Source organism: Cetorhinus maximus, chromosome 4 (assembly GCF_964194155.1).
Source record: "Cetorhinus maximus chromosome 4, sCetMax3.hap1.1, whole genome shotgun sequence".
Taxonomy (NCBI): domain Eukaryota; kingdom Metazoa; phylum Chordata; class Chondrichthyes; order Lamniformes; family Cetorhinidae; genus Cetorhinus; species Cetorhinus maximus.
In genome coordinates this window covers 4,842,019-4,868,656 of record NC_135882.1, presented here as the reverse complement: position 1 = coordinate 4,868,656, position 26,638 = coordinate 4,842,019, and the positions used below count along the sequence as shown (strand labels likewise).

General features: G+C 41.3%; 1 protein-coding gene across 2 annotated transcripts in view; it reads left to right on the top strand.

The window, feature by feature from the left end:
- mrpl13 (mitochondrial ribosomal protein L13) overlaps positions 1-26,638 on the top strand; it is a 94,133-nt gene that overhangs the window by 12,412 nt on the left and 55,083 nt on the right. For both annotated transcript variants that reach the window (XM_078539855.1, XM_078539856.1), the window contains exons 3-4: positions 17,063-17,156; positions 17,721-17,781. In XM_078539855.1, the coding sequence (XP_078395981.1) occupies positions 17,063-17,156; positions 17,721-17,781 (155 nt within the window). The remainder of the gene's footprint in view (positions 1-17,062; positions 17,157-17,720; positions 17,782-26,638) is intronic.

Below are 26,638 nucleotides of genomic sequence, written 5' to 3'. Positions count from 1 at the left end.
TGGAATATAATAGTTTACAGAGTAACAGGGTCTGTAATTGGTTCCCACACGGAAAGCCCTTTCATCAGTCATACCTTTTCCCAAGTATTGAAGTGAGCAGCTAGGAAGAGCTTCTCAGAAAGAGGCAATGCCACGAACAGCAATAAACTAAACGATCAGATTATCCATCTTAGCTGCTTGATGAGGGATAGATATTTGCCAGAATACTGGGAGAACTCCTCCGCTTCAAGTGGCGCTGTGGGATTTTCAGCATTCGCCTGGGAAGGCTGACAGGCCTCAGTTTAATTTCTTATCTAAAAGATGATACTTCTGACAGTGCAGTACTCTCTCCGTACTGCACTGATTTGTGAGCCGAGGCTATGTGCTCAAGTATCTGGATTGGGACCTAAACCCACAATTTTCTGAATCAGGCACAAGAGTATTGCCAACTGAGCCAAGGCTGTCAACAAAAGTTAATAACTGGCATCATATTTCATTTATTGTGGCCATATCTTGCTTAATTAACTGAAACTTGTTGACAGACGTTAATCAAGTTGTTACAAACAGAGACAGACCGTTTGAATTTGCAAGCATTGCCTTCGTCGATAACTCAATGTTAAGTAACAATGTTAAGTAGAAATTTTGAGTAGGTGTAAAGGTGCTGCAGTATTGTAAGCAGATTTTGGGTAAATTGAAATGCATGGTGACCTTCACAGTTTTTTCTCAGTTCTCAGAAAAGCGCAAAGACTTTGCAGCAACATCAATAGAACACCATAAACGTGGTTTTCAGTTTTACCATTCTGCACTGCTTAAACAGCGACAACTCAAAAAACTTAATTATACGGACTTTTAAAATGTGTCCTGTGCAGAGTAACGGCCTTTGATCTTTCTCTCGTATTATTAGTTACTCTCAAAGCTTTTCATACATTAACCAAACATCTTGAATAGGCCACAATATGCTTCAGTATTACAAATGGGTGCCAGTGGTAATGGCAGTTTGGAAACAGGTTATCCACCTGCTCTCTAAATGGCAGTTTCACAGCGTCTATGGAAGACGTAGAATAGGGAGTGTCTTTGTCTGTATCCTGCAGGTTTCCTTCATGTGCCACATTTTCTGACTTAAAATAGGCTCTCTTTAAAGAAAAAGTACATTCAAATGAGAAGTTAACATGTAACAATAACTTGCATTTATATAGCTTCTTTAATGTAGTAAAACGTTCCAAGGCATCTCACAGGAGTGCTATCAGAGAAGAATTTGACACTGAGCCACATAAGGAAGTATTAGCACAAATAACCAAAAGCTTGTTCAAAGAGGTAGGTTTGAAAGAGCGTCTTAGAAGAGGAGAGAGAGGTAGAGAAATTTAAGGAGCGAATTCCAGAACTTAGCCTTGGCAGCAAAGGATCATCATTCATTCAGTCAGTGTGTTGTTACACTCAGGATGGTTATAGAAACTCTCTGATGAAACAAAGAGTCCTTAATCTGTTTATATTTTAAGTTGTTGAAAGGAAATGACATTCAATTAACCTAATCAGGAAAGCTGTTTGCTCTGAAATGGCTGTTGTCGGAATGCATCAGGGCCAAACCTAAGCTGTCAGCAACTTGAAAGTGCAATTGTAAATGAGTTAGGTTATAGTTTGTTTCGAGGACTGATACAGAAGAAAGTGGGCAGTGGCATGTGGGTGGTGATACAAAGAAGTGGCTGGAGATGGCCTTGTCTATAATCAAGACCATGTGAGTTGAAATGCATGTGAGATGGCAAGGCCGATGAGAGGTTGTAAATATGGATAAGGGAATTTATGTAAGGGCCAGAGTTTAAGAAGAACAATGAAATTAAGGTAGAGACGGCAAGGTGAATTGAGATACAGGTTTTAATTACTAAGGCAGGTAATGGGGGAGGATAAATTGGGGAGAAATTCTTGATGAGGATAGGCAGGGCTGTGGAGGATAGGATTTTAAAGGGCATTGAGAGAGGTGAAATAGGTGAGCTGTTTAATGATGAGAACACTCCAGAGGAGAAGAGGGAGAGACCAAGATGTGATATGGTGATGAGGGCCAGCCTCCATGGGGAACTCGAACTTGGGACAGTTGAATGAGAGAAGGAACACAGAGGAGCTTGGGCAGAATAGATGGTGAGTAATATACTCAGGGTGTAAGGTTTCAGTGTGGAGAAAGGCATTACCACCCACAAGCAAAATTTCACTCAAAGGCCTGATGTCAGTTGTTCATTGTGACTGACAATGACTTTGTTAACTTGTGAACACGTGTTCTGATTGGAAATGGGGAGAGTTGGTGATTATTCATCCCCTGACAGAATTGGGGGCAGCAATCGATGGAGTGAGTGGGAGGGAGGTTGGCAAGACTTCTCCCCCGGATGCCTAGGGTGGAAAGTTTGGGGAGAATAGGGAAGTTGGGGGTTACTGCTCTTAAGAAGGTAGAGGCAGGAGCCTCAGAGAGCCCTTTGAAGAAAGTTGAGGTGCACAAGAGTATTACAATATGCTTATCCATGGGGAACTCGAGCTTGGGACAGTTGAATGAGAGAAGGAATACAGAGGAGCAGTAATGGCTTGGCTTAGTGATTAATGGGGCAAAGTACCCAGGGTGGAGAAATAAAAGGTGCTTTCACTGGGTGGTCTGGTAACATCTTGAGTTTCTACTTCAGCCTGTAATATTATCTTCCCAAATTCCATATGTGTCACAGATGTTTCACCTCAATGTTTATTATGGCAAAGTTGTACTTAGTCCTTACTCTTATGCTTGTTGCCAGGGCAAAAGGAAGGGGCAACTTAAAGGCATTAATTCCCTTTTGTGGGGGGATGTGCAGGCTTGGACAAACGTGCTGAAAACAGTTCTCAGTGGGGATGAAAGCCTTTTGGACTTGGTGGGCCAGGAACAAGCGGTGGGACAAAAGAGTAAAAGAAAGCACTGCTGGGGATCAAGAAGGGGGTTGGGGGGAGGAGCTGCAAGTGGTAGCTATAAAGATATCTGTGCAAGAGCAGAATAGTGACACAGCCGGGAGTCTCAGTGCATTGCCTGCAAACCTAGTTGCAGAGCAGTGATCCTCCATGTTCCATACTATCAGTCTTAGTTGTGCTGGCGCGAGGTCCAGAGCAGAAGTTATGCGTTTTCTCTGTAAGGGGGCAGAGGGGAAGTCACTCCAGTTATTTTTGGGTACCTTTTCCAGGCAGATTTCAGAGCAGCCTTTGTGGTGTCTGGGATTGGGGCATCTCACCCAGAGAAGCTTTGTTGCATGGAATGTACGATGCTAAGAGGTTAATTCCCCTGGCTGCAGAGCCCAGAACTTGGGGACACAGTCTCAAGATAAAGGGTCAATGTCCATTTAGGACTAAGATGAAGATAAATTTCTTCACTCAGGATTGTGAATCTTTGGAATTCCCTACCCCCAGAAGGCTGTGGATACTCAGTTGTGGATTATATTCAAGCCTGAGATCAGTAGATTTTTGGGCACTAAGGGAATCAAGGGATATGGGAGTATTGGAGGAAGTAGGAAAGTGGAGTTTTCTGCCATAAGCTCTCAAGCTTTTTTTTCCCCCCAGAAACTCCTCTAATTTGCTCAGCAGGCCAAGTTTACAGACAAACAGAAGGCAAAGGATAATGATTTTAAGAGAAGTAGTCTCGCCAAAAATGTATTTTTGTAATGCCAAGCCATTTTTGCATTTTTTCAGGCGTAACATTTTAGGTAATGCTTTCTTCTCATTGACACTTACTGTCAAGCCTCCAGCGTGCGCATGATTGATGTTGTGCACCTCACCATAACTAATGAGAGTAAATGACATGAATTATGTGTTGCACATAGCCAGGAGACATTCATCCATCAGTACCTGCCATGGTGGAAGCAGTACTTTAGAAAAAAACTTCCTGTGAATTTTTTTTAAAATTTGGATTAATAAATGGTATTTCAGACGTGGGAACATTGAATGTTTAATGCTTGATAATCTTCAAAGGCAAAATTGCTTCATGTGTTTGCCTTGTCTTGCACAATCGTCCAATTCTGCATACGTATCAGATATTGAGTGAAACAAGCTTACTGTGGATTTAACATTAACATTTTTCCCTAATGTTAAATGGACATGGAGCCACTGAAAAGTTGTTGGTCTTTGCCCTGAGCAGAAGTACCCACATTCTTGCTGAATAAATTCTTCTTGTCACAATCTACCCAAAGACAATATGTGACAAGTCAAGACGTAAATCTTAATAGCTACTTGTAGTATTCAAAAATATAACCTGGGGTTCTATAGCAACCTGAAGCATAGTATAAAAAGAGTGTTAACTTTGGTTATTTAAATGTACTGTATCCTCAGACTTTTCCTGTAGTATATTACTAGATGCTTAGTTAGTTAAAGAGCACCGTTCGTAGTCATTTGGGAGTGGGCGCGCTCAACTAGGAATGCTGAGCTCCAGGAGAAAAAAATAGAAAAGTTTGTGTCTGCATTTTTTTTTCCCACTATAGCCACAATAATTATTTGTGCTGAAATCTACAGATGGGCATCATTTCATTGGAAATGTACGTGGAGGTCACGCTGTGTGATAACATTACGTAACAGCGCAATTCCTGAAGGTAATGTTATATGACAGCTTAATTCTTATGTACATCTCAGAAAATGAAACTCGGCGTCACCGTAAAGATGTCTTTCAGAGTACCTACAGCAATCAGGACATCATCATTATTGAAATAAACCCATGGACATTTTTTTAATCAAATTCAAGACTTTCAAATTTATCAAGGGGGAGAAAAGGAATCTCGGTTATGGACAATTTGAAAGTCATGAGGGTGGCAGGTCAGTGAAGAGGTCATTTGAGTCATTGAGTTTAAAGGTGTAGGAATGTTGTAAAGAGAAAAGACTAAATTTCGAGCCAAGGTGAGCAGTGTTGCAGAGGTTTATAATGGAGGAATTGTCAGGTCCAAATCTCAACTCATCTAGTTCGACAGCAAGAGATGGTTTATGTTTTTCGGACAAATACTTTTTAATAAATGTATTTCAAATTCAGTGCGTATCCCATTTGAATCTCTGTACTGTGGGCTCATCATTCTGATTTGTTTTCCTTTCTAAGTAATTTGACTATAATTAGCTGTGTACGAGTAATCTTGATTGGTTGTCTTTTTTTTAAATGATCCTGAAAATGGAACAAGGGTTCTCCAATTTCGAGATTTCTTGAGCTATTTTTAAAATCTGTGTGGATTTACCCCCTTGCCATTACGGGCTATTTGTGGCAAAACAATTCAATTTGGTCATGTCGATCTGCCATTGAAGTGCTGTTCAATTTAATTAGTTGCAAATGGACCATTCTGTGACACAGAAGTAATCAATAGTCTGTTTCCTCATTAGGTTTTCGGTTTCTGTGGTGAATCTGAAGTCCCACCCCATATTTTAAGTATCACCTCAATTTCTCTTGTCATTCATCATTTACTCAGTGCACAATTGCAACCAATAACTAGGCTTAACTATATTTTCCACCAAATTTTTGACCCAATGAGCTTCACATGTGCAACTGCATCTCCCAGATGGAGTGGGATGAGGCACTAAGAGGGATTTGAAGGTGAGGATAAGACCTTGAAATCAATTCAGCGAGTCACAGAGTGCAAGTGGGAGGCTGGTAGGAATGGGCTTCAGGAGTCAGTATTTGGGAGGATATGGACTGTTGTGAAATCCTTCTTTGCAAGGCCAAAATCTGAAATCACTGTTCAAGTGGGCAGCGTGCAGCTGTTTCAGCTGGCTAACATTATCTTTACTGAAATCCATACGAAAAGACTGCAGTGCCAACTGACTTCTCTGTGGTTTACAGTCAGCAACAGACACTTCAACTATCCCAGGCTGGAACTCTCTTTAAAAAGAAAAGATTCTAGTACTCCTGAGCTTGAACCCGGTTATGCACCATTTACCATTGATTATTTGTCTTGACTTCTTTCTCACAGGAATGTTGGACAGTTTTGTAGTGGAGAAGAATTGCTGTAGTATATGTCTGGTATTATAGCACCTTGGAGTAGCCCGATTACGCTACAATAATATACAGTACATCTCAATGTTGGCACAGTTGTAATGATGAAAGAACTTGTGCCTCTTTTGATTCAGCCATGGGATTTTTTAATGTAGTTGTAAGTTGGAGTTCCTTCAATTCATCACTCGGAATATTGCAAGTTTTGAAATTTTGACAAGTGTAACTTTGTGAACAAAAATATCTTTAATCGTAATCTACACAAATTTGCCTCTTTGTGGTATATTTTTAAATCATGAAAGATTCCTGATTTATTTTCCAAGAAACCTGAGAAAATAAACAGGTTTTCCAGTAGTCAAAGTGTCATTAATTGCCAATCTTTTTACAATCTATTCAGGGAAAACTGCCTAAATATTTGAAACCAGTGGTGATATAGGGCTATGGGGAAGAGTACAGTGGTATTAGTTTTGGGTTGCTCAATTAAAGAACTGGCACACACACAAACCCAAATGGCTGCCTTCTCTCTGTTGTAAATTTCTACTGTCCCAGTGTGAATTTGGCTGCTATATACCCTCAATAGGATTTAAAATATGGGCACACGCCTACGCTCACCTTCCCACTGTCCAAATTCCATTTCCAGTGTTCCCAATTATTCTACTGCTTGTTCATTCCCAGATTCTGACCAGCAGAATGGCTGAGATTGGCAGCTTAATTTCACTTTAAACATATTAATGTGTTTTGGCCCACAATCTGTTTGCCACCTGGAGCTGAAAAGGCCTCCATCTTACACTTAAAAGATGTATTTTAAGAAATTAAAAAAGGCAATCAATCCATAATAACATGGCCATTTCTAATTTCCAGATTAAGTTGTGATATAAATCTAGGCTTACTGTTATTAAAATTTGTTTTTGCTGATCTGAGTGGATGCCAACATTCCACCTCAAGCATCTGTATGTAAATATATACAAGGCCTTTGGGGCTCAAAGCAGCTCCTGAATCCTTACCAAATTTGGCTATGCCTTGTGTAATGCATGCTTATCTGAACCTTAACCATAATAAACTATTTCTCCAGTTGAAAGGTCTGAGTTTTGCTTATTAAAGCAACTTTTTAAGAGATACTATTTCTCAGAGGTTATAGGCCTCTTCTCTCATTGCTGATTAAGCTAATATGTAGGGATAAATTCTATCATGTCAAGTTTCTCACTGTCATATGCAGATACGTATTGTGTGATTGAAATGCTCATCTTGTAGGCTTCATTCTTTAGCCTGTCAGCTGCTTCTTGGGTCATGGACGACACTGGCACTTTTACTGCCCATCTCTAGTTGCCCTGAGACAGATATTCATGTTCTTATGGTGATGGTACTGCCACAATGCTGCTAGATAGGGAATTCCAGAATATTGACAATGGTGAAGGAATGGGCAATATTTGTCCAAGACAAAATCTGTGTGGCTTGGAGATTAACCTTGATGTCACGTTGCTCCCACAGCATTGCTGCTTTTGTCATTCCTGGCGATAGAGATCACAGGGGAGGGAGATGCTGTCAAAGTAAGCTTAGTCAGTTGCTGCAGTGCATCCTGTAGATAGTACAAACTGCAGTTGCAGTACGTCGATGATGGAGGAGTTAAGTATTGAGTTCAGTGACAAGGTCGCCAGTCAGGCAGACTGCTCTGTCCTTCATGGTGTTGAGTTTCTTGAGCTTTTCTGTTGCAGGTTATTCCATATAGGTGAGTGGTGATTAATCCATTAGGCTCCTGTTTTGAGTTTTGCAGATTATGGAGAGGTTATGAAGGGGCAGGTGGCAACCGTTCATTCCAGTGGCAAATCTCTGCCCTGCTTTTGTAGCTATGTTGTTAATGTGGCTGACTCAGATATAATAATGCCTTCACATTTAGTTTGACATTGGCTTCCTTAATTTTGTTGTAGTTTATAAGAGGTTATAGAACAGCCTCATAGCCTTACACTGGTGCTGTAGGGTGCTCACCAGAGATTAGGACTGAGGCCTGTGGTTTAGGCAGAGTGAGGCTGTGCTATCTGTCATTTGCTGCAAAGTGACTGAAATGGGAAAAGTTCCATCTCCCACTTGGAGCAAAATAAATAAATTAAAAATGTCCGAATTTATTTTCAGGTCTAACTATTCCATTCAAATACAAGTCATCCTGTTTGATTTGTTCAAATATGTTTGACTGGCAGCTTTTTAGATTTGTTTGGTCACCAAAATGTCAGGAGACTGTCAGACTAGATAACTTGTGTAGGCAGTGAAACAATCAGGAACTGACACAAATACACTACTCTTTAGCACTGCAGTTATGACGATTTGTTTTTTTTTGCTCTGGCAGTTGGTCAAACCTTAGTATTATTACTGCTCACTTATACTTTTATTGTTCTATTAATATGTCTGACAGTTAAGTCTAAGCCACGGTCTAGTACAGTGTTGTTGGGAATACTGGGAATAATGAAGCCATTGTCTGCAGCTCCTGATGAAAACTCTTTTCCCCAGCCACCAAGCCCATCCCTCTCCCTGACAACTATCTGAAGCTGAACCAGACTGTTCACAGCCTTGGTGTCATCTTTGACCCCACAATGAGCTTCTGGCCATATATTCACGCCATCACTAAGACCGCCTATTTACACCTCCTTAACATTGCCCAACTCCACCTCTGCCTCAGCGCATCTGCTGCTGAGACCTTCATTCATGCCTTTTGTTAACCCCAGGCTTGACTACACCAATACACTCCTGGTCAGCCTCCCACCTCCTTAAACATGGGCAGCAGAGTTCTGGATGAATAAAAGCAAAACATTGCCAATGCTGGAGATCTGAAATAAAAACAGAAAGTGCTGGGAAAACTCAGCAGGTCTGGCTGCATCTGTGGAGAGAGAAACAAGAGTTAACGTTTCGAGTCCAATGTGATTCTTCTTCCAAACTGAAGAAAGGTAGAATTGCGATGTGCTTTAATGCTGTTGAAAAAGAGGGGAGGGTCAGGTGGAAGAGAAGAGGTCAGGGATAGGTTAAAAGGTGGGGGAGATTAAGTGACAAAGATGTCATGGAGCAAAAGGCAAAAGGAGTGGGAATGGTTGTAGTAAAGAAGCAAAGTATATATATTTTGTATAATATTATTTTAAAGTTCTGGATGACCTCATATACTAACTCGCACAAAATGCCGTTCACCCATCACCCCTGTACTCGCTGACCTACATTGATTTACAGCCAAGCAACATCTTGATTTTTAAAATTCTTATTCTTGTTTTCAAACTTCTCTGTGGTCTTGCCCCTCCATATCTCTGTAACCTCCTCCAGTCCCACAAAGCTCTGAGATATCTCTTTTCATTTGATTCTGGCTTCTTCTGCATCCCCGATTTTAATCACTCCACCATTGGTGGCTGTGCCTTCAGCTGCCTAGGAAAGGTTACGACTGTTCTCCTTGGAACAGAGAAGGCAATCTGACAGATTTTCAAGATGCTAGGTTTTGATAGGTAAAAACAATTCACTCTGGTGCGTGGGCCAATAGCAGCAAGCATAGATTTCAAAATCATTGGCAAAAAATCTGGAGGGGAGATGAGGAGAAATGTTTTCACAGAAGGAGTTGCTGGGATCTGGAACGCTCAACTTGTAAAGGTGGTGGAAGCTGATTCCGTAAATAATTTTTAAAGGGATTTGGAAGTGCTTATGGATGAGGAACTTACAGGGCTACGAAAAAATGCAAGGGTGCAGGAGTAAGCATGACTACCTTTATAAAGAGCCAGCACAGGCGCAATGGGCTGAATGGCCTCCTGTGTTGTAAGTCTCCATGATTGAACGATATGCTGGGTAACTGAGTTTCCTGGTATTGAACAGCAATTTCTTCTCAAGGGAACTTGCAGCAACTACTGTCACAATGCCTGGCCTTATAACTATTCATGAGGCTGAATTATTGTGCAGGAGCCCAGAAAAAGCCTAGATGGTGATCTGTTCTTTGTGACCACTGGAGTTCAGGACACGATGCCTTTAAAATTTATACACATTTCAAAAGCCTAAAAAACTCAGATTTGAGTTCATTTTACAGCGATTCAGCCTGCAGTGGTGTTTTCTTATCATTTATTTTCTTTTCTTTTCTTTGAATGGTGTTCAGAGTGTTTCTTGAACAATTTCCAAAAGCATCTTTTAACATTCTTTTTTGAGAGGAAACCTTTCCTTAGTGTCAGTTGCTGTCCTCTTGGGTTATTTCAGTGAAAGGCAAATAGCTATTAGTCACTCATGCATGTACTGTGCCCTCATGATTGATGCTTACAGCTTTTGATCTATATTAAACCATTGCAAATTACCAGAGACGACCTTCTCAAGCATCCGTGTGCAAATTAATTTCTTACTGATTTCATAAATCCACCCATAAGTCATGAGCTAGGCACCGAAAGACTGAACCTGGCGAGCATGTGTCTGTAAACTTGTAGAATTTTTATACGTGGGTAGTAAACACTTCCATCCTAAAGTCAACCCAATCCTAACTGCCTGTAACTATTTCAATGGATTTACCTCTGAATCTGTCAAGTTATGCCAGCTGAAATGGCTAACCATGTTTGGTGAGAGTACAGGTAATACCACCTGCACTATCAAAGAACCATTACAGTATCCTGTCATGAAATATTAACTCCATGCTGAAACAGAATATGTGAAAAGTTATGAAAAAGCTGATACTGGAGCATTCATGTGCATTTATATCATAGGGAAGATGCTTTACTGTGTATAACCTGTTGACTTACTGACTGCTTAGATATAGTAACAGTTTCAATGTACTATAATAAAAACAGAAAATGCCGGAAAAACTCAGCAGCTCTGGCAGCATCTGGGGAGAGAGAAACTGAGTTAACGTTTCGAGTCCGCGTGACTCTTCTTCATCTGAATGTTAATTCTGTTTCTCTCTCCACAGATGCTGCCAGACCTTCTGAGTATTTCCAGCATTTTCTGTTTTTATTTCAGATTTCCAGCACCTGCAGTATTTTACTTTTTTCTTAGTCTCTGTACTTCCAGGTTAAATTCTCCCTGTGAATATTCTAACCACTGGTTTTATTGTAGTGTGTACCATTTGGATGTAGTGGTAACCCAGCTAATCGATGATTTGTCTGCTTAGCAGGATTTCTTTTTCATTTATTTTTTCATGGGATATGGGTGTCGCAGGCAAGGCCAGCATTCGTTGCCTATCCCTAATTGCCCTTGAGAAGGTGGTGGTGAGCTGCCTTCTTGAGCCACTGTAGTCCCTGTGGTGTGGGTACACCCACAGTGCTATTAGGAAGGGAGTTCCAGGATTTTGCACCAATGACATTGAAGGAACGGTGATATATTTCCAAGTCAGGATGGTGTGTGACTTGGAGGAGAACTTGCAAGCGGTGGCGTTCCCGTGCATCTGCTGCCCTTGCCCTTCTCGGTGGTAGAGGTCGCGGGTTTGGAAGGTGCTGTTGAAGGAGCCTTGGCGAGCTGTTGCAGTTCATCTTGTAGATAAGACCATAAGACATAGGAGCAGAAGTAGGTCATTCGGCCCATCGAGTCTGTTCCGCCATTCAATGAGATCATGGCTGATCTGATGATCCTCAATTCCACTTTCCTGCCTTTTCCCCATAATCCTTGATTCCCTTACTGATTAAAAATCTGTCTATCTCAGCCTTGAATATACTTAACTACCCAGCCTCTACAGCCTGCTGTGGTAAAGTATTCCACAGATTCACTACCCTCTGAGAGAAGAAATACCTCCTCATCTCTGTCATAAATGGGTGACCTCTTACTCTGAGATTATGCCCTCTGGTCCTAGACTCTCCCACAAGGGGAAACAATCTCTCAGCATCTAACCTGTCAAGGCCCCTAAGAATCTTTTATGTTTCAATATGGTTGCCTCTCATTCTTCTAAACTCCAATGAGTATAGGCCCAACCTACTCAATTGCACTACCTCATAAGAAAATCCCTCCATACCCGGGATCAGCCTAGTGAACCTTCTCTAGATGGCTCCAATGCCAGTATATCTTCCCTTTGATCAGGGGACCAAAACTGTTCACAACATTCTAGGTGTGGTCTGACGAGTGCCTCGTTTAATTTTAGCAAGATTTCCCTATTTTTATACTCCATTCCCTTTGAAAGAAAGGCCAACATTCCATTTGCCTTCTCTATTACCGGTTGAACTTGTGTATGAACCCCAAAAAGGTAACATACAAGGACCCCCAAATCCCTCTGTGCTGCAGCTTTCTGCAGCCTTTCTCCATTTAAATAATATTCAGCTCCACTATTCTTCCTGAAAAAGCGCATAACCTCACATTTTCCCACATTATATTCCATCAGCCAAGCTTTTGCCCAATCACTTAACCTGTCTATATCCCTCTGTGGACACTTTGTGTCATCCTCAACACTTGCCTTCACACCTATTTTTGTGTCATCTGCAAACTTGGCGATAGTACATTCACTTCCCTTATCTGAGTCATTAACATATCTTGTAAATAATTGTGGCCCCAGCACCGATCCCTGTGGCACTCCACTAGTTACAGCTTGCCATGCTGAAAATGCCCCGCTTACCCAACTCTCTGTCTTCTATTGTTTAGCCAATCCTCTATCCATGCTAATATACTACCCCCAGCACCATGGGCCCTCATCTTATTAAGTAGCCTAACATGCAGTACCTTATCAAACACCTTTTGGAAATCCAAATATATTACATCTTCTAGTTCCCTTTTATCTATCCTGCTTTTACCTCCTCAAAGAATTCTAATAAATTTGTCAGGCACGATTTCCCCTCCATGAAGCCATGCTGACTCTGCTTGATTAGATTATGTAATTCTAAATGCTCCACTATTACATCCTTTATAATAGACGCTAACATTTTCCCAATGACGGATGTTAAGCTAACTGGCCTATAGTTACCTATTTTTTGTCTGTCTCCCTTTTTGAATAAGGGCGTTACATTGGCAGTTCTCCAATCCTCTGGAACTTTTCCAGAATCAAAGGATTCTTGGAAGATTACTACCAGTGTATCCACTCCCTCTGTAGCAACTTCCTTTAATATCCTAGGATGCAATCCATCAGGTCCAGCATTAGTTTCCCTAGTAATTTTTCTCTAATGACAGTTATTGTATTTATTTCTTTCCCCCCACCCCCCACCACACCCTGCATTTTGCCCCTTGATTATTTAGTATTCTTGGAATGCTATTAGTGTCTTCTGCTGTGAAGACTGATGCAAAGTATTTATTCAACTCCTCTGCCATTTCCTGGTTCCCCATTATTATTTCCCGAGCCCCATTCTCTAAGGGGCCTATGTTCACTTTGACCTCTCTCTTCCTTTTTATATATTTAACGGAGCTCTTACCGTCTGTTTTTATATTATTTGCTAGTTTACTTTCAAAGTTTATTTTCTCCCTCTTTATTATTTTTTTTGGTCATCTTTTGTTTGTTTTTAAAACTTTCCAAATCCTCTGGCTTACCACTAATCTTTGCCACATTGTATGTTTTTTACCTTTCAATTTGATACTATCCATAACTTCCTTGGTTAGCCATGGTTAGTTTATCCCCTTCCTAGGATCCTTCTTCCTCACTGGGATATATCTTTGTTGTGAGTCATGAACTATTTTCTTAAACATCTGCCATTGTTCATCAATGGTCTTTTCTGCTAAACTCCTTTCCCAGTCCACTCTAGCCAACTCAACCCTCATTCCTTGTAATTACCCTTATTTAAGTTTAGCACAGTTGTTTCTGACCCAAGTTTCTCACACTCAATCTGAATGCTAAATTCTACCTTGTTATGGTCTCTGTTTCCTAGAGGATCTTTTACTCTGAAATAATGTATTAAACCTGCCTCATTACACATAACCAGATCCAAAATAACCTGATCCCTGGTTGATCCACAACATATTGTTCTAGGAAACTGTCTTGAATACACTCTATGAATTCTTGCTCATGGCTACCTCTGCCCCATTTGATTTTCCCATTCTACATGAAGGTTAAAGTCACCCATGATTAATGTACTGCTTTTTTATATGCCCTCATTATCTCCTGATTTATTCTCTGTCCTACAGAATAGCCTGTCAGGGTGCCTATAGATTACTCCCATCAGTATCTTCTTCCCCTTGTTATTTCATACCTCCAGCCATATGGATTCTACACCTTCCGATCCGAGACCCTTTCTTGCTATCGTACTTATTCCATCTTGTACTAACAAAGCTACCGTACCTGTCCTTTCAAAAAGTCACATACCCCTGAATATGTAGTTCCCAGCTTTGATCTCCTTGTAACCATGTCTCCATAATAGCTAAGATTATACCCATTAACCTCTATTTGTGCTGTTAATTCATTTATTTTGTTCTGAATACTATGTGCATTTAAGTAAAGAGCCATTAATTTTGCCTTTTTACCATTTTGTCCCCCTTTTGACCCTATTTGCTGCTTTTTTTTATGTTTGTACACTCTGCCCTTTCCTGTCACACTCTGGGTGTCATTACCTAGATAGCTGCCCTGCAATGATGCCATATCCTTTTGCTTTGTAAGCCCATGTATCCCCTCTCCAGAACCCTCCCCTCTCTATTTAGTTTAAAGCCCTCTCTACAGCCCTAGTTATTTGGTTCGCTAGGACACTGGTCCCAGCATGGTTCAAGTGAAGCCCATCCCACCGGAACAGCTCCCTTCTACCCCAGTACTGATGCCAGTGCCCCATGAACTGAAACCCATTCCTCCCACAACAATCTTTGAGCTATGCATTTAACTCCTTGACTTTATTTACCCTATGCTGGTTTGCCCGTGGCTCAGGTAGTAATCCCAATATAATTATCTTGGAGGTTCTGCTTTTTAACTGTTCAAATTCTTTCAGCAGAACCTTCTTTCTAGTCCTATCAATGTAGTTGGTACCAACGTGGACGACAACAACTGGATCTTTCCTCTCCCTCTCCAAGTTTCTCTCCAGTCCTGAGGAGATGTCCTTAACCCTGGCACCGGGCAGGCAGCACAGCCTTTGGGACTCATGCTCGTGGCTGCAGAGAACAGTATCTATCCCCCTAATCATACTGTCCCCTACCACTACTATGTTCCTATTTTCTCTTCCCACTTGAATGGCTCCCTGGGAAGAATTTTCCTCCCCATCGGGGGCGGGGGGTGGTGGAGTTCAGGAGCGGGCATGTGCGGGCGCACCTCTGATCGGCGCCCTCAATCGGGGGCGCACCGCCATTTTACATTGGCCCGCCCAGCGTGATGTCCGCACAGAAGCGCTATGCGCTCCCTGTGCGGGCGGTGGGGGAGATTCCCTCAGCCGAGAGTGTGCTCTTTCGCGCATGCACACAAGAGAGCGCACTCATCTCCCTGAGGCTAAGTGCTGCCTCAGGGAGATCAGCTCCAAATTTAAAAATGGTGCAGGTTGAAAAATAAAATTTCCCTGCCATGTCCCCACACTGTCACATGAGTTGGGACATGTCCATCACTTTTAATCAAACCTTTATTAAATTTTTTAAATCCCTCACGAAACCTCATCCTGCCCGTGGATGAGGTTTGATGCTTTTTCTGAAGCCCACCAGGGCTCCCGGCCTGCCCGCCGACCTTAAGGTTGGACAGGCAGGTCCATTAATTATTTCAATTCGTTTTTAAATGGCCTCAATAGGCCTTTGACAGGCCGGTGGGCAAACAGCTGATTCGGCTGCCCCCCCCCCTCCCCCCCTCCCCAATCTAAAAATTGAAATGACGCAGGGTAACGACGGGAGTTCCGCCCAACGTTAACCCATGTCATTTTACATGTCGGCGAGCGGGCCCTGCTCACCAACCTAAAGATCCTGGCCCCTGTTCCACGGTGCTGTGGTCAGTTCGCTCATCTCACTGCAGTCCCTGCTCTCATCCACACAGCCTGCAAGAACCTCGTAACTGTTGGACAGTCGCAGGGGCCGAGGCTCCTCAAACACTCCCCCTGGTTCCTCATACCTGCCTCTCCTGCAGTCACACCTTCCTGTCCTTGATCAAAGACCAAATTTGAATTGCCTAATCTGAGGGGTGTGACCATCTCCCAGAGCAAAGTGCCCAGGTAACTTTCCCCCACCTGATGTGGCGCAATGTCTGCAGCTCAGATTCCAGCTTCTTAACTCAGATCCAAAAATCCTCGAGCTGCAAGCACTTACTGCAGATGTGTTCGCTCTGGATCGCCTTGGTGTCCACCAAGACCCACATGCTGCAGCAGCAACACATCACCCTCCCTGCCATCACTATCACATTTTATTTAATTTCTTAATTAATTACTCTAGTATCCCTGTTCTTTACACTTGACGAATCCCCCGCTCTTTACATTTTATTGTAATTATTTTTTGCACCAGTATCGACCTTATACTTAACAAGCTATTTTTAAGAAAAGAGAAAAAAAAGACTAGAAACCTAAATGCAAACTAAAGACCTTACTTCTGCTTTAAAGACTAGAAATACTCAACAACCTACTCACCAATCAGCTGGTCTCCGTGTTCTTTTCCCTCTCGCACCTCTTTATGAAGTCTTGCCGCTCTCTCTCCCTCTCGCACTCTTTAATGGACTCTTATCTCTCTCTCTCTCTCTCCGTGCCTTTTAATGGACTCTCATATCTGTCTTCGTGCTCTTTCATGGCCTCTCATCTCTCTGACTACGCTCTTGGTACACAATGCTGCCACTGTGCACCGGTGGTGGAAGGAGTGAATGTTTAAGCTGGTGGTTGTCAGTGTTCATAATGCAGGTACTTAATTGCAGTTAAAAATAAGACAAACCCAGTTCTTTCAAAGCGCTGAGTTTGCCTGGCATCAGAATATTCAACCTGATTGTACCAGTAGCAGGAAGAATGATTGTAATTATTTAGCCTCAGGAAGTCTTTTGTCATGTGAGTAGAACTTTTCCTGTGAAAGTCACAGTTCCAAATTGTTGCGGTTTTCAGCAGTCTCAGTTTGAAATTTTTTATGGTCTCAAAGGCCAGATTAAATGTGTCTTTTTTTTTTAATATAATATCTGACTTTCTGCAGAGGAATTTCTTGGCTACGTAGAGCCAAGCTGTTTTTTTTTGGTGCCAGCAAAGTGTCTCGATCTCAACTTTTGCAGAATGCGTGTCTCTGTGTATTTTTTTGGCCTGCAAAAGAAAAAAGGCTAATAGAATGGCCGTTTCCAACCGAATAACCAACTGAACTTACTTTCAGGTGACTGTGGAGACCATGTTGTAGTGGTCAATACGAGGCATATTGCATTCTCTGGAAATAAGTGGGAACAGAAGGTGTACTCCTCTCACAGCGGGTAAGTAGAAAACGAGTAAAAGCAGGTGAAGGTTGGAGCTTATAGCACATTTATTTCGTATAGAATCATAGAGTGGTTACGGCACAGTAGGAGGCTGTTTGGCCCATTGCACCTGTGCCACCTCTCTGCAAGTGCAGCTCAGTTAGTCCCACTCCCCTTCCCTGTCCCCATGGCCTTGCAGATGTTATATTTTCTGAATTTTATTCAGATGATTATCCAACTCCCTTTTGAAAGCCACGACTGAACCCGCCTCCACCACACAAATCTCTACGTGTTCCAGATGAAATTTCCTCAGCGTCCGCTTCCTCTGACAACCTAGGGATTTTGAATCATGACCACCCGCTTTACTTCATTTGGCCCCTACGTTTTTTTGAACCTTGGTGATGTCCCCTTTTTGAAGAAGATCTAAATGAACGGTTTTAATCAATATTACAGAAGATTAAATACAAGAACATTGAAACGTGTTGAGAATTTCGAAAATCATTGCAGTTAATTAAGGCTATTAATACTAAGATGGTAGAATGGAGTACTTGGGGAAATTATGAAGTGCAATTTTAATTTCAGCTATCCTGGTGGATTTAAGCAAGTGACAGCTGCCCAACTGCATCAGAAGGACCCCACGGCAGTAAGTATTTTAATGTTTCTATAATACATTTTATCCTTAGGTCAAGCTTTAAATTGAAGTATGAAGTTACTTTATTTGGAAGATATTATAAATAAAGAGCCAGTATCACCAGTGGTCTGAAGAAGTGTCATGCAGCCTCAGAAAGTTAACTCTGTTTCTCTCTCCACAGATGCTGCCAGATCTGCTGAGCTTTTCCAGCATTTTCTGTTTTTATTTCATATTTCCAGCATCTGCAGTATTTTGCTTTTATTTTAGTATTACCAGTCTGTTACTTTTATAAAAGAGTTATGTAACCTTACAAAAAAATGTGGTGCTGTATAAAGTGTAACTTGAAAAAAAAAATTGATGTTTTGAGAGCTGCAAAGATCTTGTACCCTAAAGATACGATATATAACAGGGCCTGCAGATAAGATACATGGTGTAGGACAGGAGAATTCCAGATTCAACCTGTGACCTGCACCACAGTTAGTCAGTTAACTATTGGAGTTAAGTAGAGCATCCCTGGGTTAAGGAGAAATAAAATTGGCCAGTGTTCCTGCTCCTGATTACAGTTTAGTGATTTTCTGCTGCTGGAACTGTGAATGTGTGGATACCGGTTATGGTCGGGGTTTGACCCGGATGTGGTGCCCATCAGGGTCAAATTGCCTGCCAACACTCAATGTGCAGGCTCACATCCCACACTTGGGTGCGGTGTACTTAAGGGTTGCTTTTGTTTGTTGGAACATGGGAACAGGAGGAGGAACATTTAGCCCCTTGAGTCTGTTCTGCCAGTCATTGAGGTCATGGCTGATCTGCAACTTAACTCCATATACCTTTCTTTGTCCCATATCCCTTAATTTTTACTTAACAAAAATCTATTAATCTCAGTTTTAAAATTAACAATTGATCTAGCATCAGTTGCCATTGCAGAAGAGAGTTGCAAACTTCTACCACCCTTTTGTGTGTAGAAGTGTTTCCTAATTTCACTCCTGAAAGGACTGGCTCTAATTTTTACACTATGTCCCCAATCCTAGACCGACTAGTGGATACAGTTTCTCCCTTTCTACTCTACCTGTTTCCCTTAATATCTTGAAAATGTCAATGAAATCCCCCTTAACCTTTTGAAATCCAGGGAATACATATATATCCTGGCCTGAGTACTGCCTTCAAGAGGGAAGCAGTAGGGGAAGGACAACTGGAGTAAAAAAATGAAGAGAAGAGAAATTAAGTGTTGTTCTGTTAAAATATTTTCCTTTAAATGATGCAGAACAAGGAAAGAAGCCTGTGAAACACACCTGCATCCAAACAAAAGAAAAAAAAGTGATGAATTGCACTTGCACCTTATCCAGACTGAGCAGGGAGCTGAAAAAACCTAAGGCAATGTGTTGAACCATTGAAAGAAGTTCCACATAGCACTGAGGATAGAATGGATAGAAATACAGTGAAAGCCCTTCAGTATAAACTTAGCCGTGAGATAAAAATGTCACTTATTTATTTAATAATTTAATATGCATGTATTTATATCCTGTTACCTGAAAACCATCCCACATGATAGTCTCAATCTGTGCAGTTTTACATTAAAGGGTGGGGTGGGGTGGTGTCCTAGGCCATCTTCAGCTGCTTCATCAATGACCTACCTTCCATCATAAGTGAGAATGTTCGCTGATGATTGCACAATGTTCAGCACCATTTGCGACACCTCAGATACTGAAGCAGTCCATGTCCAAGACAATATCCAGGCTTGGGCTGACAAGTGGCAAGTAACATTTCGTGCCACACAGGTGCCAGGCAATGAGCATCTCCAACAAGAGAAAATCTAACCATTGCCCATTGACATTCAATGGCATTACCATCACTGAATCCCCCACAGTCAACACCCTGGGGGTTACCTTTGACCAGAAACTGAACTGTACCAGCCATATAAATACTGTGGCTACAAGAACAGGTCAGAGGCTAGGAATCCTGTGTTGAGTAACTCACCTCTTGACTCCCAAAGTTTTTCCACGATCTAACAGGAGTCTGATAGAATACCCTCCACTTGCCTGGATGAGTGCAGCTCCAACAACACTCAAAAAGCTTGACACCATCCAGGATATAGCAGCCTGTTTGATTGGCATCCCTTCTACAAACATTCACTCCCTCCATCACTGACACACCGTGGCAGCAGTGTGTACCATCTACAAGGTACACTGCAGAAGCTCATCAAGCCTCCTTCGGCAGCACCTTCGAAACCCACGATTGCTATCATGTAAAAGGACAAGAGCAGCAGATACATGGGAACACCACCACCTGCAAATTCCCCTCCAAGCCACTCACCATCCTGACTTGGAAATATATTGGCTGTTCCTTCACTGTCACCGGATCAAAATCCAGGAACTCCCTCTCTAACAGCGCTATGGGTGTACCTACACCACATGGACTGCAGCAGTTCAAGAAGGCAGCTCACCACCGCCTTCTCAAGAGCAATTAGGGATGGGCAATAAATGCTAGCCTAGCCAGCGAAGCCCATAACCCGTAAAATGAATTTTATAAAGCCTTCTGCTTGTACTTGTAATTTGGAACTGGGCACTTGGTAGCGCTGTCTCCCCATATCGGTCACTGGATCATAAATGAAAAGATTCTTTACAGATCATTCATTTTGTAGACACCCTGTTCTTCACTTTGACACAAGAGAACATCGTAAAAATTACAAAGCAGTGATCTAGCCACAACAGGAGACCATTTGGCAACCAATGCTGCATGACTCATTGTTCTGTCGTAAAAGAAAGACTGAAACAAGAAATACTGAAGCAGTCCATGTCTACATGCAGCAGGTACCTGGACAGCATTCAAGCTGGGCTGATAAGTGGCAACATTTGTACCAGACAAGTACCAGGAAATGAGTATGTCACACAAGAGGGAATCTGACCATCTCCCCATGACTTTCAATGGCATTACCATCGCTGAATTTCACCCCCCCATCCCTGTCAACACCCTGGCGGGGTTACTATTAACCAGAATCTGAACTGGACCAGCCATATAAACACCGTGGCTACAAGAGCAAATCGGAGATTGGGAATCTGCAGCAAGTAACTCTCATCTGACTCCCCAAAGCCTGTCCACCATCTATAAGGGACAAGTCAGGACTGTGATGGAATATTCGTCACTTTCCTGGATGAGTGTAGCTCGAATAAGATTCAAGAAGCTCAACACCATCCAGAACAAAGTAGCCCACTTGATTGGTACCCCATCCACCACCTTAAATATTCACACCCTCCACAGCGCACAGTGGTAGCAGTGTGTATCATATGCAAGATGCACTTCAGCTACTTGCCAAGCCTCCTTTGACAGCACCTCCCAAACCCGTGTCCTCTACCACCTTGGCAGCAAACGCATGGGAACACTACCAACTGCAAGCTCCCCTCAAAGCCACACACCATCCTGACTTGGAACTATATCGCAATTCCTTCACTGTCACTGTATCAAAAACCTGGGATTCGGTAATAGCATTGTGGATGTACCTACAGCAGATTGATTGCAGTCGTTCAAGAAGGGGGCTTACCACCACCTTCTCAAAAGTAATTAGGGATGGGCATTGGTAACAAATGCTGGCCTCGCCAGCAATGCTCACACCCCATGAAAGAATAGAAGAAAAGAAAGACGTTTTATATCACATCATTCACAGCTTAAAGATGTCCCAAAGCATTTTACAGCAATGAAGCACTTTTGATGCGTAATCACTGTTATGATGTAGGAATCCTGACAGCCAATTTGCACACACTAAGGTCCTACAAAACATCAATTTGATAACCAATTAATCTGATTTATTTTAGTGATGTTGTCTGAGGGATAAATGTTGACCTGGGCCCCTGCTGTGTTCCTCTTTTAAATTGTGCCATGGGATCTTTTATGTCCATCTGCGAGGGAACACGGGGGCCTTGTTTTAACATCTCATCTGAAAGACAGCATCTCCAACAGTTCAGCACTCCTCCAGTACAGCATTGGACTGGAAGTGCCAGCCTAGGTTATACTAGGTGCTGTGCAAAGCAGATTTACTGAATCAGATAGCTATAAAGTTTGAAAATAAAAATGCATTAGTTCAACATTAGTACCCTAAATTATTGAAATTGTGATGTCTTGTTTTAACTCACTCAAAACCAAAAGTAGAAAAATCACCTGCTCTTAACCACTTTGACAGAATAAAAGTTTTACTTCTCTTTCAGTGGAAATTCTTTAATTTGTCCCCCACATTTGAAGTTCACAAAGGCTTGAGGACTGCATTTGTGCTTTTTCCGAGGACTGGTCTCTTTTGTATCTGTTTTTCTGGAAGTTGTGGAAAGGTTTTGACAGGGAAGGCCACATCACTAACAGAAAAAATTGCCAGTGAACCTCGGTCACACAAGTAGACATCACAAATCAGATGTCAGCTGTGGGAAAATTGTTTCATTATGCATGTCTGAAATGTTCCACATTTAAGCAAGAACTGTTTGTCAGTGCCAGGGCTTTACCTATTCATTGTTGGACAGATGATGAACAGTCGTACTGTTTAGTATTCCTGTTGATTGCCACATTCTTGTGCAATGCCGTGGATTATTTAGTATATTGGTGTTCTCTCCATGATTCTCCAGTCACTAGGTTCCTTTACAATTTCAATGAAACTGTCGGGGAAAGCTCCTTCCCCTTGAAGCGAAGGGGAGCTGTTGCCTATTTGCATAAACTGTAGTCAAAGTGGCCGTAAGACAAGAAACAAAATGAAATCGAGTATCAGTATTTTGGTATGGAATAGTATTAAATATTTCAGTTTGTACACACTATGTACACTGTGAAAAGCGTTATCAGTCAATGCTATTTTAATAGTCACAGGGTTTTGATGGAACAGCCAAGGGTCTTAATGTCAATATGTGACAAAGCAAGGCTTCTATATTGTCATTATGTTCAGGATGTGAATAAAACCTTCGTAATCAGGATTCCATTTGTCAAGGACAAAATTTTGTGCATCAACCATCCAATAGGAGAAGCATGTTTTAATATAGATCAGAGTGCCCATCAAAATAAAATCTCTGACATTAGTCAAAACAAAGCGGGCTTTCTAATTTGCGAGGTAGAAGTTTGTAATATACATTCTTTAAATTAATTTATGGAAAGACAGTATTAACAATAAATTTCTAAAGATAAGTGGATATTTTCTCAATCTTATTTGATTGTCAGGGTTTTCACATACAAATCTGATGTTAATTCCATGTCTGGCAATAAATGCCACAGTAAGAGCATGATGCCAAGCAGGAGGGCGCCATTAATGTTACCATGACCCTGTACAAATTAGAAAAGAACCTTTAAGCATTCCTTTCTTTTCATTTTGTCTTTACTTATAAAAGTCACATTTAGTCTTTAACAATAATTTATTGGGCATAAGCCCCAGTGTCTGTGGTGCTTTTTAATAGACCCTGACACCATTTTTTAATGGTAGTCAAAATAATATGGGCAAGAACATCAAAGTTAAAACATTTTGAGCTGTCATAGAATTTGCCTAAATATTAACCTGAGGTAGGAATGCTGTAGGCAAGAAATAATGTTAAGCATCCTTCAATAAGTTCCCACTAAAATTCTTTACCCAACATCTGTGGAAGTTTGTTCTGTGTAATGTAACTTTATTTCATATAGGGAACAGTATATATTCCCACTGTGATGAGATTTATTAAAAACTGGGTGTTTTGAGATTGTGAGTGATTTATTGGTTGCATGAGCAAGCTACAAGCTCCTGAAAATAGCAGTTTTAAAGCATAAAACATCTAACAGTTTAACAAGACTATGGTTTCACTATCCTTTGGTAAAATTTCCCAATCTTCCATCTTGCTCATGTCAGCACTTGATAATAAGGAATTCACAGTCTTCCCTCACCTTGATAAATGTAATGCATAAAAACCGCACCCTCTCTTTCACACATTTAAATGGCTTCACGGGACTTTGTTTCTGTCAACTTGCTGCACGAAATTGTACTTACTTTTAAAAAAAACTCAATAATCTTTCTTGTGATGTTTATGACAGGAGAAAAGGACCTCTGGGTTTAACAAGTCATGAATACAATAAATGATTACTTATCAAAAAAAATTACATTCCAAGCACAATTACTACGATCTAAAAATAAGTGACTGCCCTAACTTGACTCCCTTGGTTCAGAAGACTTCCCAAAAGTAACTGTATGCGGTGCCACATAATTATTACTTTTCTTTTCCCTCACTTTTGCTTTAAAATCTATAATGATTAAAAATTCAAGATACAAAGAGCTCATAAAGGCTTCAATGGTTCAATGTGAAACAACAGAAAGCAGAGTATGCATAAATGGGTCTTTTTCTGATTGGCAGGAGGGGACGAGTGGAGTCCCTCAGGGGTCTGTGCTGGGGCCTCAACTTTTTACAATTTATATCAATGAATTTGATGAGGGGAAAAAAGGCATGGTAACTAAATTTGCAGTTGACGCAAAGATTGGTAGGAAATTATATTGTGAAGAGGATGCAAGGAGGTTGCGGAGAGATGTAGATAGGTTGAGTGAGTGGGCAAACATCTGGCAGATGGAGTATAATGTAGGAAAATGTGACGTTGTTCTCTTTGACAGGAAGAATATGAAAGCTAAGTATTACTTAATCGGAGAACGGCTGTAGAATTCCGAGGTGCAGAAGGATCTAGATGTTCTAGTACACGAGTCACAAAAAGTTAGAATGCAGGTACAGCAAGTTATTAAGAAGGCTAATGGAACGCTATCCTTCATTACGAGAGGAATTGAATATAAAAGTAAGGGTGTTATGCTTCAGTTATACAGGGTATTGGTGAGACTATTATGTGCAGTCTTGGACTCCTTATTTGAAGAATGTCATGAAAATATAATAATTTTCATAATATTATTGAGATTTATAGTAAAGGTGGGTTAATAGTGGGGTTTGGATTAGTTTCTCTGTATGGATGTGTGTGGGGGATTTAACTGAATTGGATGCAGTTGGTCTGGAGCTTTTGTGTTATGAAAAGGGAAGCTAGGTTTAAAATGCTAAATATGCAAACATGGCTGAAGTTTTAGAATGTGAGGTGTGAGGAACATGTGTATTTTTAGATAAGCCAGAGTAGCTGAATTTCAAAGAGGTGGTAAGATATTACACTTAGCCATAAGAGGCTAAGCCAACCAGTGTGTTTATTTTTCCCAAAGGCTACTGATAATATGAGTACTATGAAAGATTTATATTATGGGAAAAGTAAAGTTGCAAAGACATAATGGAACAATAGAATGTACATTAAAAAGGGAGAAACATGTATAAAGGAGATGAGGTTTTGTGTAAGGGGGAAGGCATTCTAAGATCCAACACAAGTGTGTAAAGCCTTCAGCCTCTGTGCATCAAGTTGCTGTCTACAGGAACCGAAGCTAAGAAAACTCACTTTGGATACCGCTGTCCAGGGCATTGTGTGCTTTGCTTGGTTCTGCTTAATTCTATTTGTTTGACTGTTGCCTTAACAAAGGTGTAACTGGGAGTCAGATTAATTAGGGAGGTTAGGAGTTATTATAGTAGTAATTTGTAGGCCTATGTATGTGCTTAAAATCTTTTCTTCTACTAATAAATGTTTAATTTAGTTTTGTAAAAACCTCTAAGCCTTGGTGGACTTATTACTACTGAATTCAAGGCATGCATCGCAAAATAAAAATACAGATTGTAAAACAGTTGTGGCAGCTGTTTCAGGTTTCCCTCTGGGATTTGAGCAGCTCGGCAATTAGCATCCACTGTGCCACAACAAAGAAGGATGTAAGTGTGTTGGAGGCAGTTCAGAGGAGGTTTACTAGATTGATACCTGGAATGAGCAGGTTGTCTTATGAGGAAAGGTTGGACAGACTGGGCTTGTTTCCACTGGTGTTTGGAAGAGTGAGGGGTGACATGCTTGAAGTATATAGGATCCTGAATGGTATTGACAAGGTGGATCTGGAAAGGATGTTTCCTCTTGTGGGTGAGTCCAGAACTAGGGGGCACTGTTTTATAATTAGGGGTCGCCCTTTTAGAACAGAGATGAGGAAAAAAAATTTCTCTCAGAGGGTTTTGCAACTTTGGAGCCCTCTGCCTCAGAAGGCAGTGGAGGCGGGGTCATTGAATACTTTTAAGGCAGAGGTAGATAGACTCTTGCTAGGCAAGGGAATCAAAGGTTATCGGAGACAGATGGGAATGTGGAATTGGAAACACAAACAGATCAGCCATGACCTTATTGAATGGTGGAGCAGGCTCGAGGGGCCGAATGGCCTTCTCCTATTTCATATCCCTCTTGCCTTATAGCAAGTTGACTGAATTGGGCAACACTGTAGGTAGCCAGCTGGAAGATACAAACTCTGTCCTTTTCAATAAACTCCATATAGTTAACATTACAGATGTTGTAAAAGGCTTGCAAGATTTCTTTGAGAAAAAGAGACAGGGATTCTTTTAAATTAATGGCTTTCAATTATTTTATTTGTTTTAATTGTATCTGTAAAAGTAAAAAAATCCTCTTGCTGCCTCCAGTTCTATTCACAAAAGAGAAATATTTCAGTGCACTGGAACCACTGAACCAGTCAGCATCTGTGTAGTGACAGATGGATTAACGTTTCACATCTGACAAAGGCTCCACACCTGAATCATTAACTCCTCTGTTCTCTCCGTAGATGTTGACTGACTAGCTGAGTGTTTTCAACATTGTCTGCTTCAGTTAGTTCCTCTCTTTTCTCATTCTCTGATGGTGCCCGGTGACAGTAAGTCGGATCTGACCAATTGCTGGGGAAATATGTGCACTGCCGATCTTTGTCTAATTACTCATTGTAGAATTTTTGATTTGTGTTCTTCTCAGTCTCTTGAAGCATTTATGTGTAGCCTTTCCCTTCCTCTGTTCTGACTCTCCA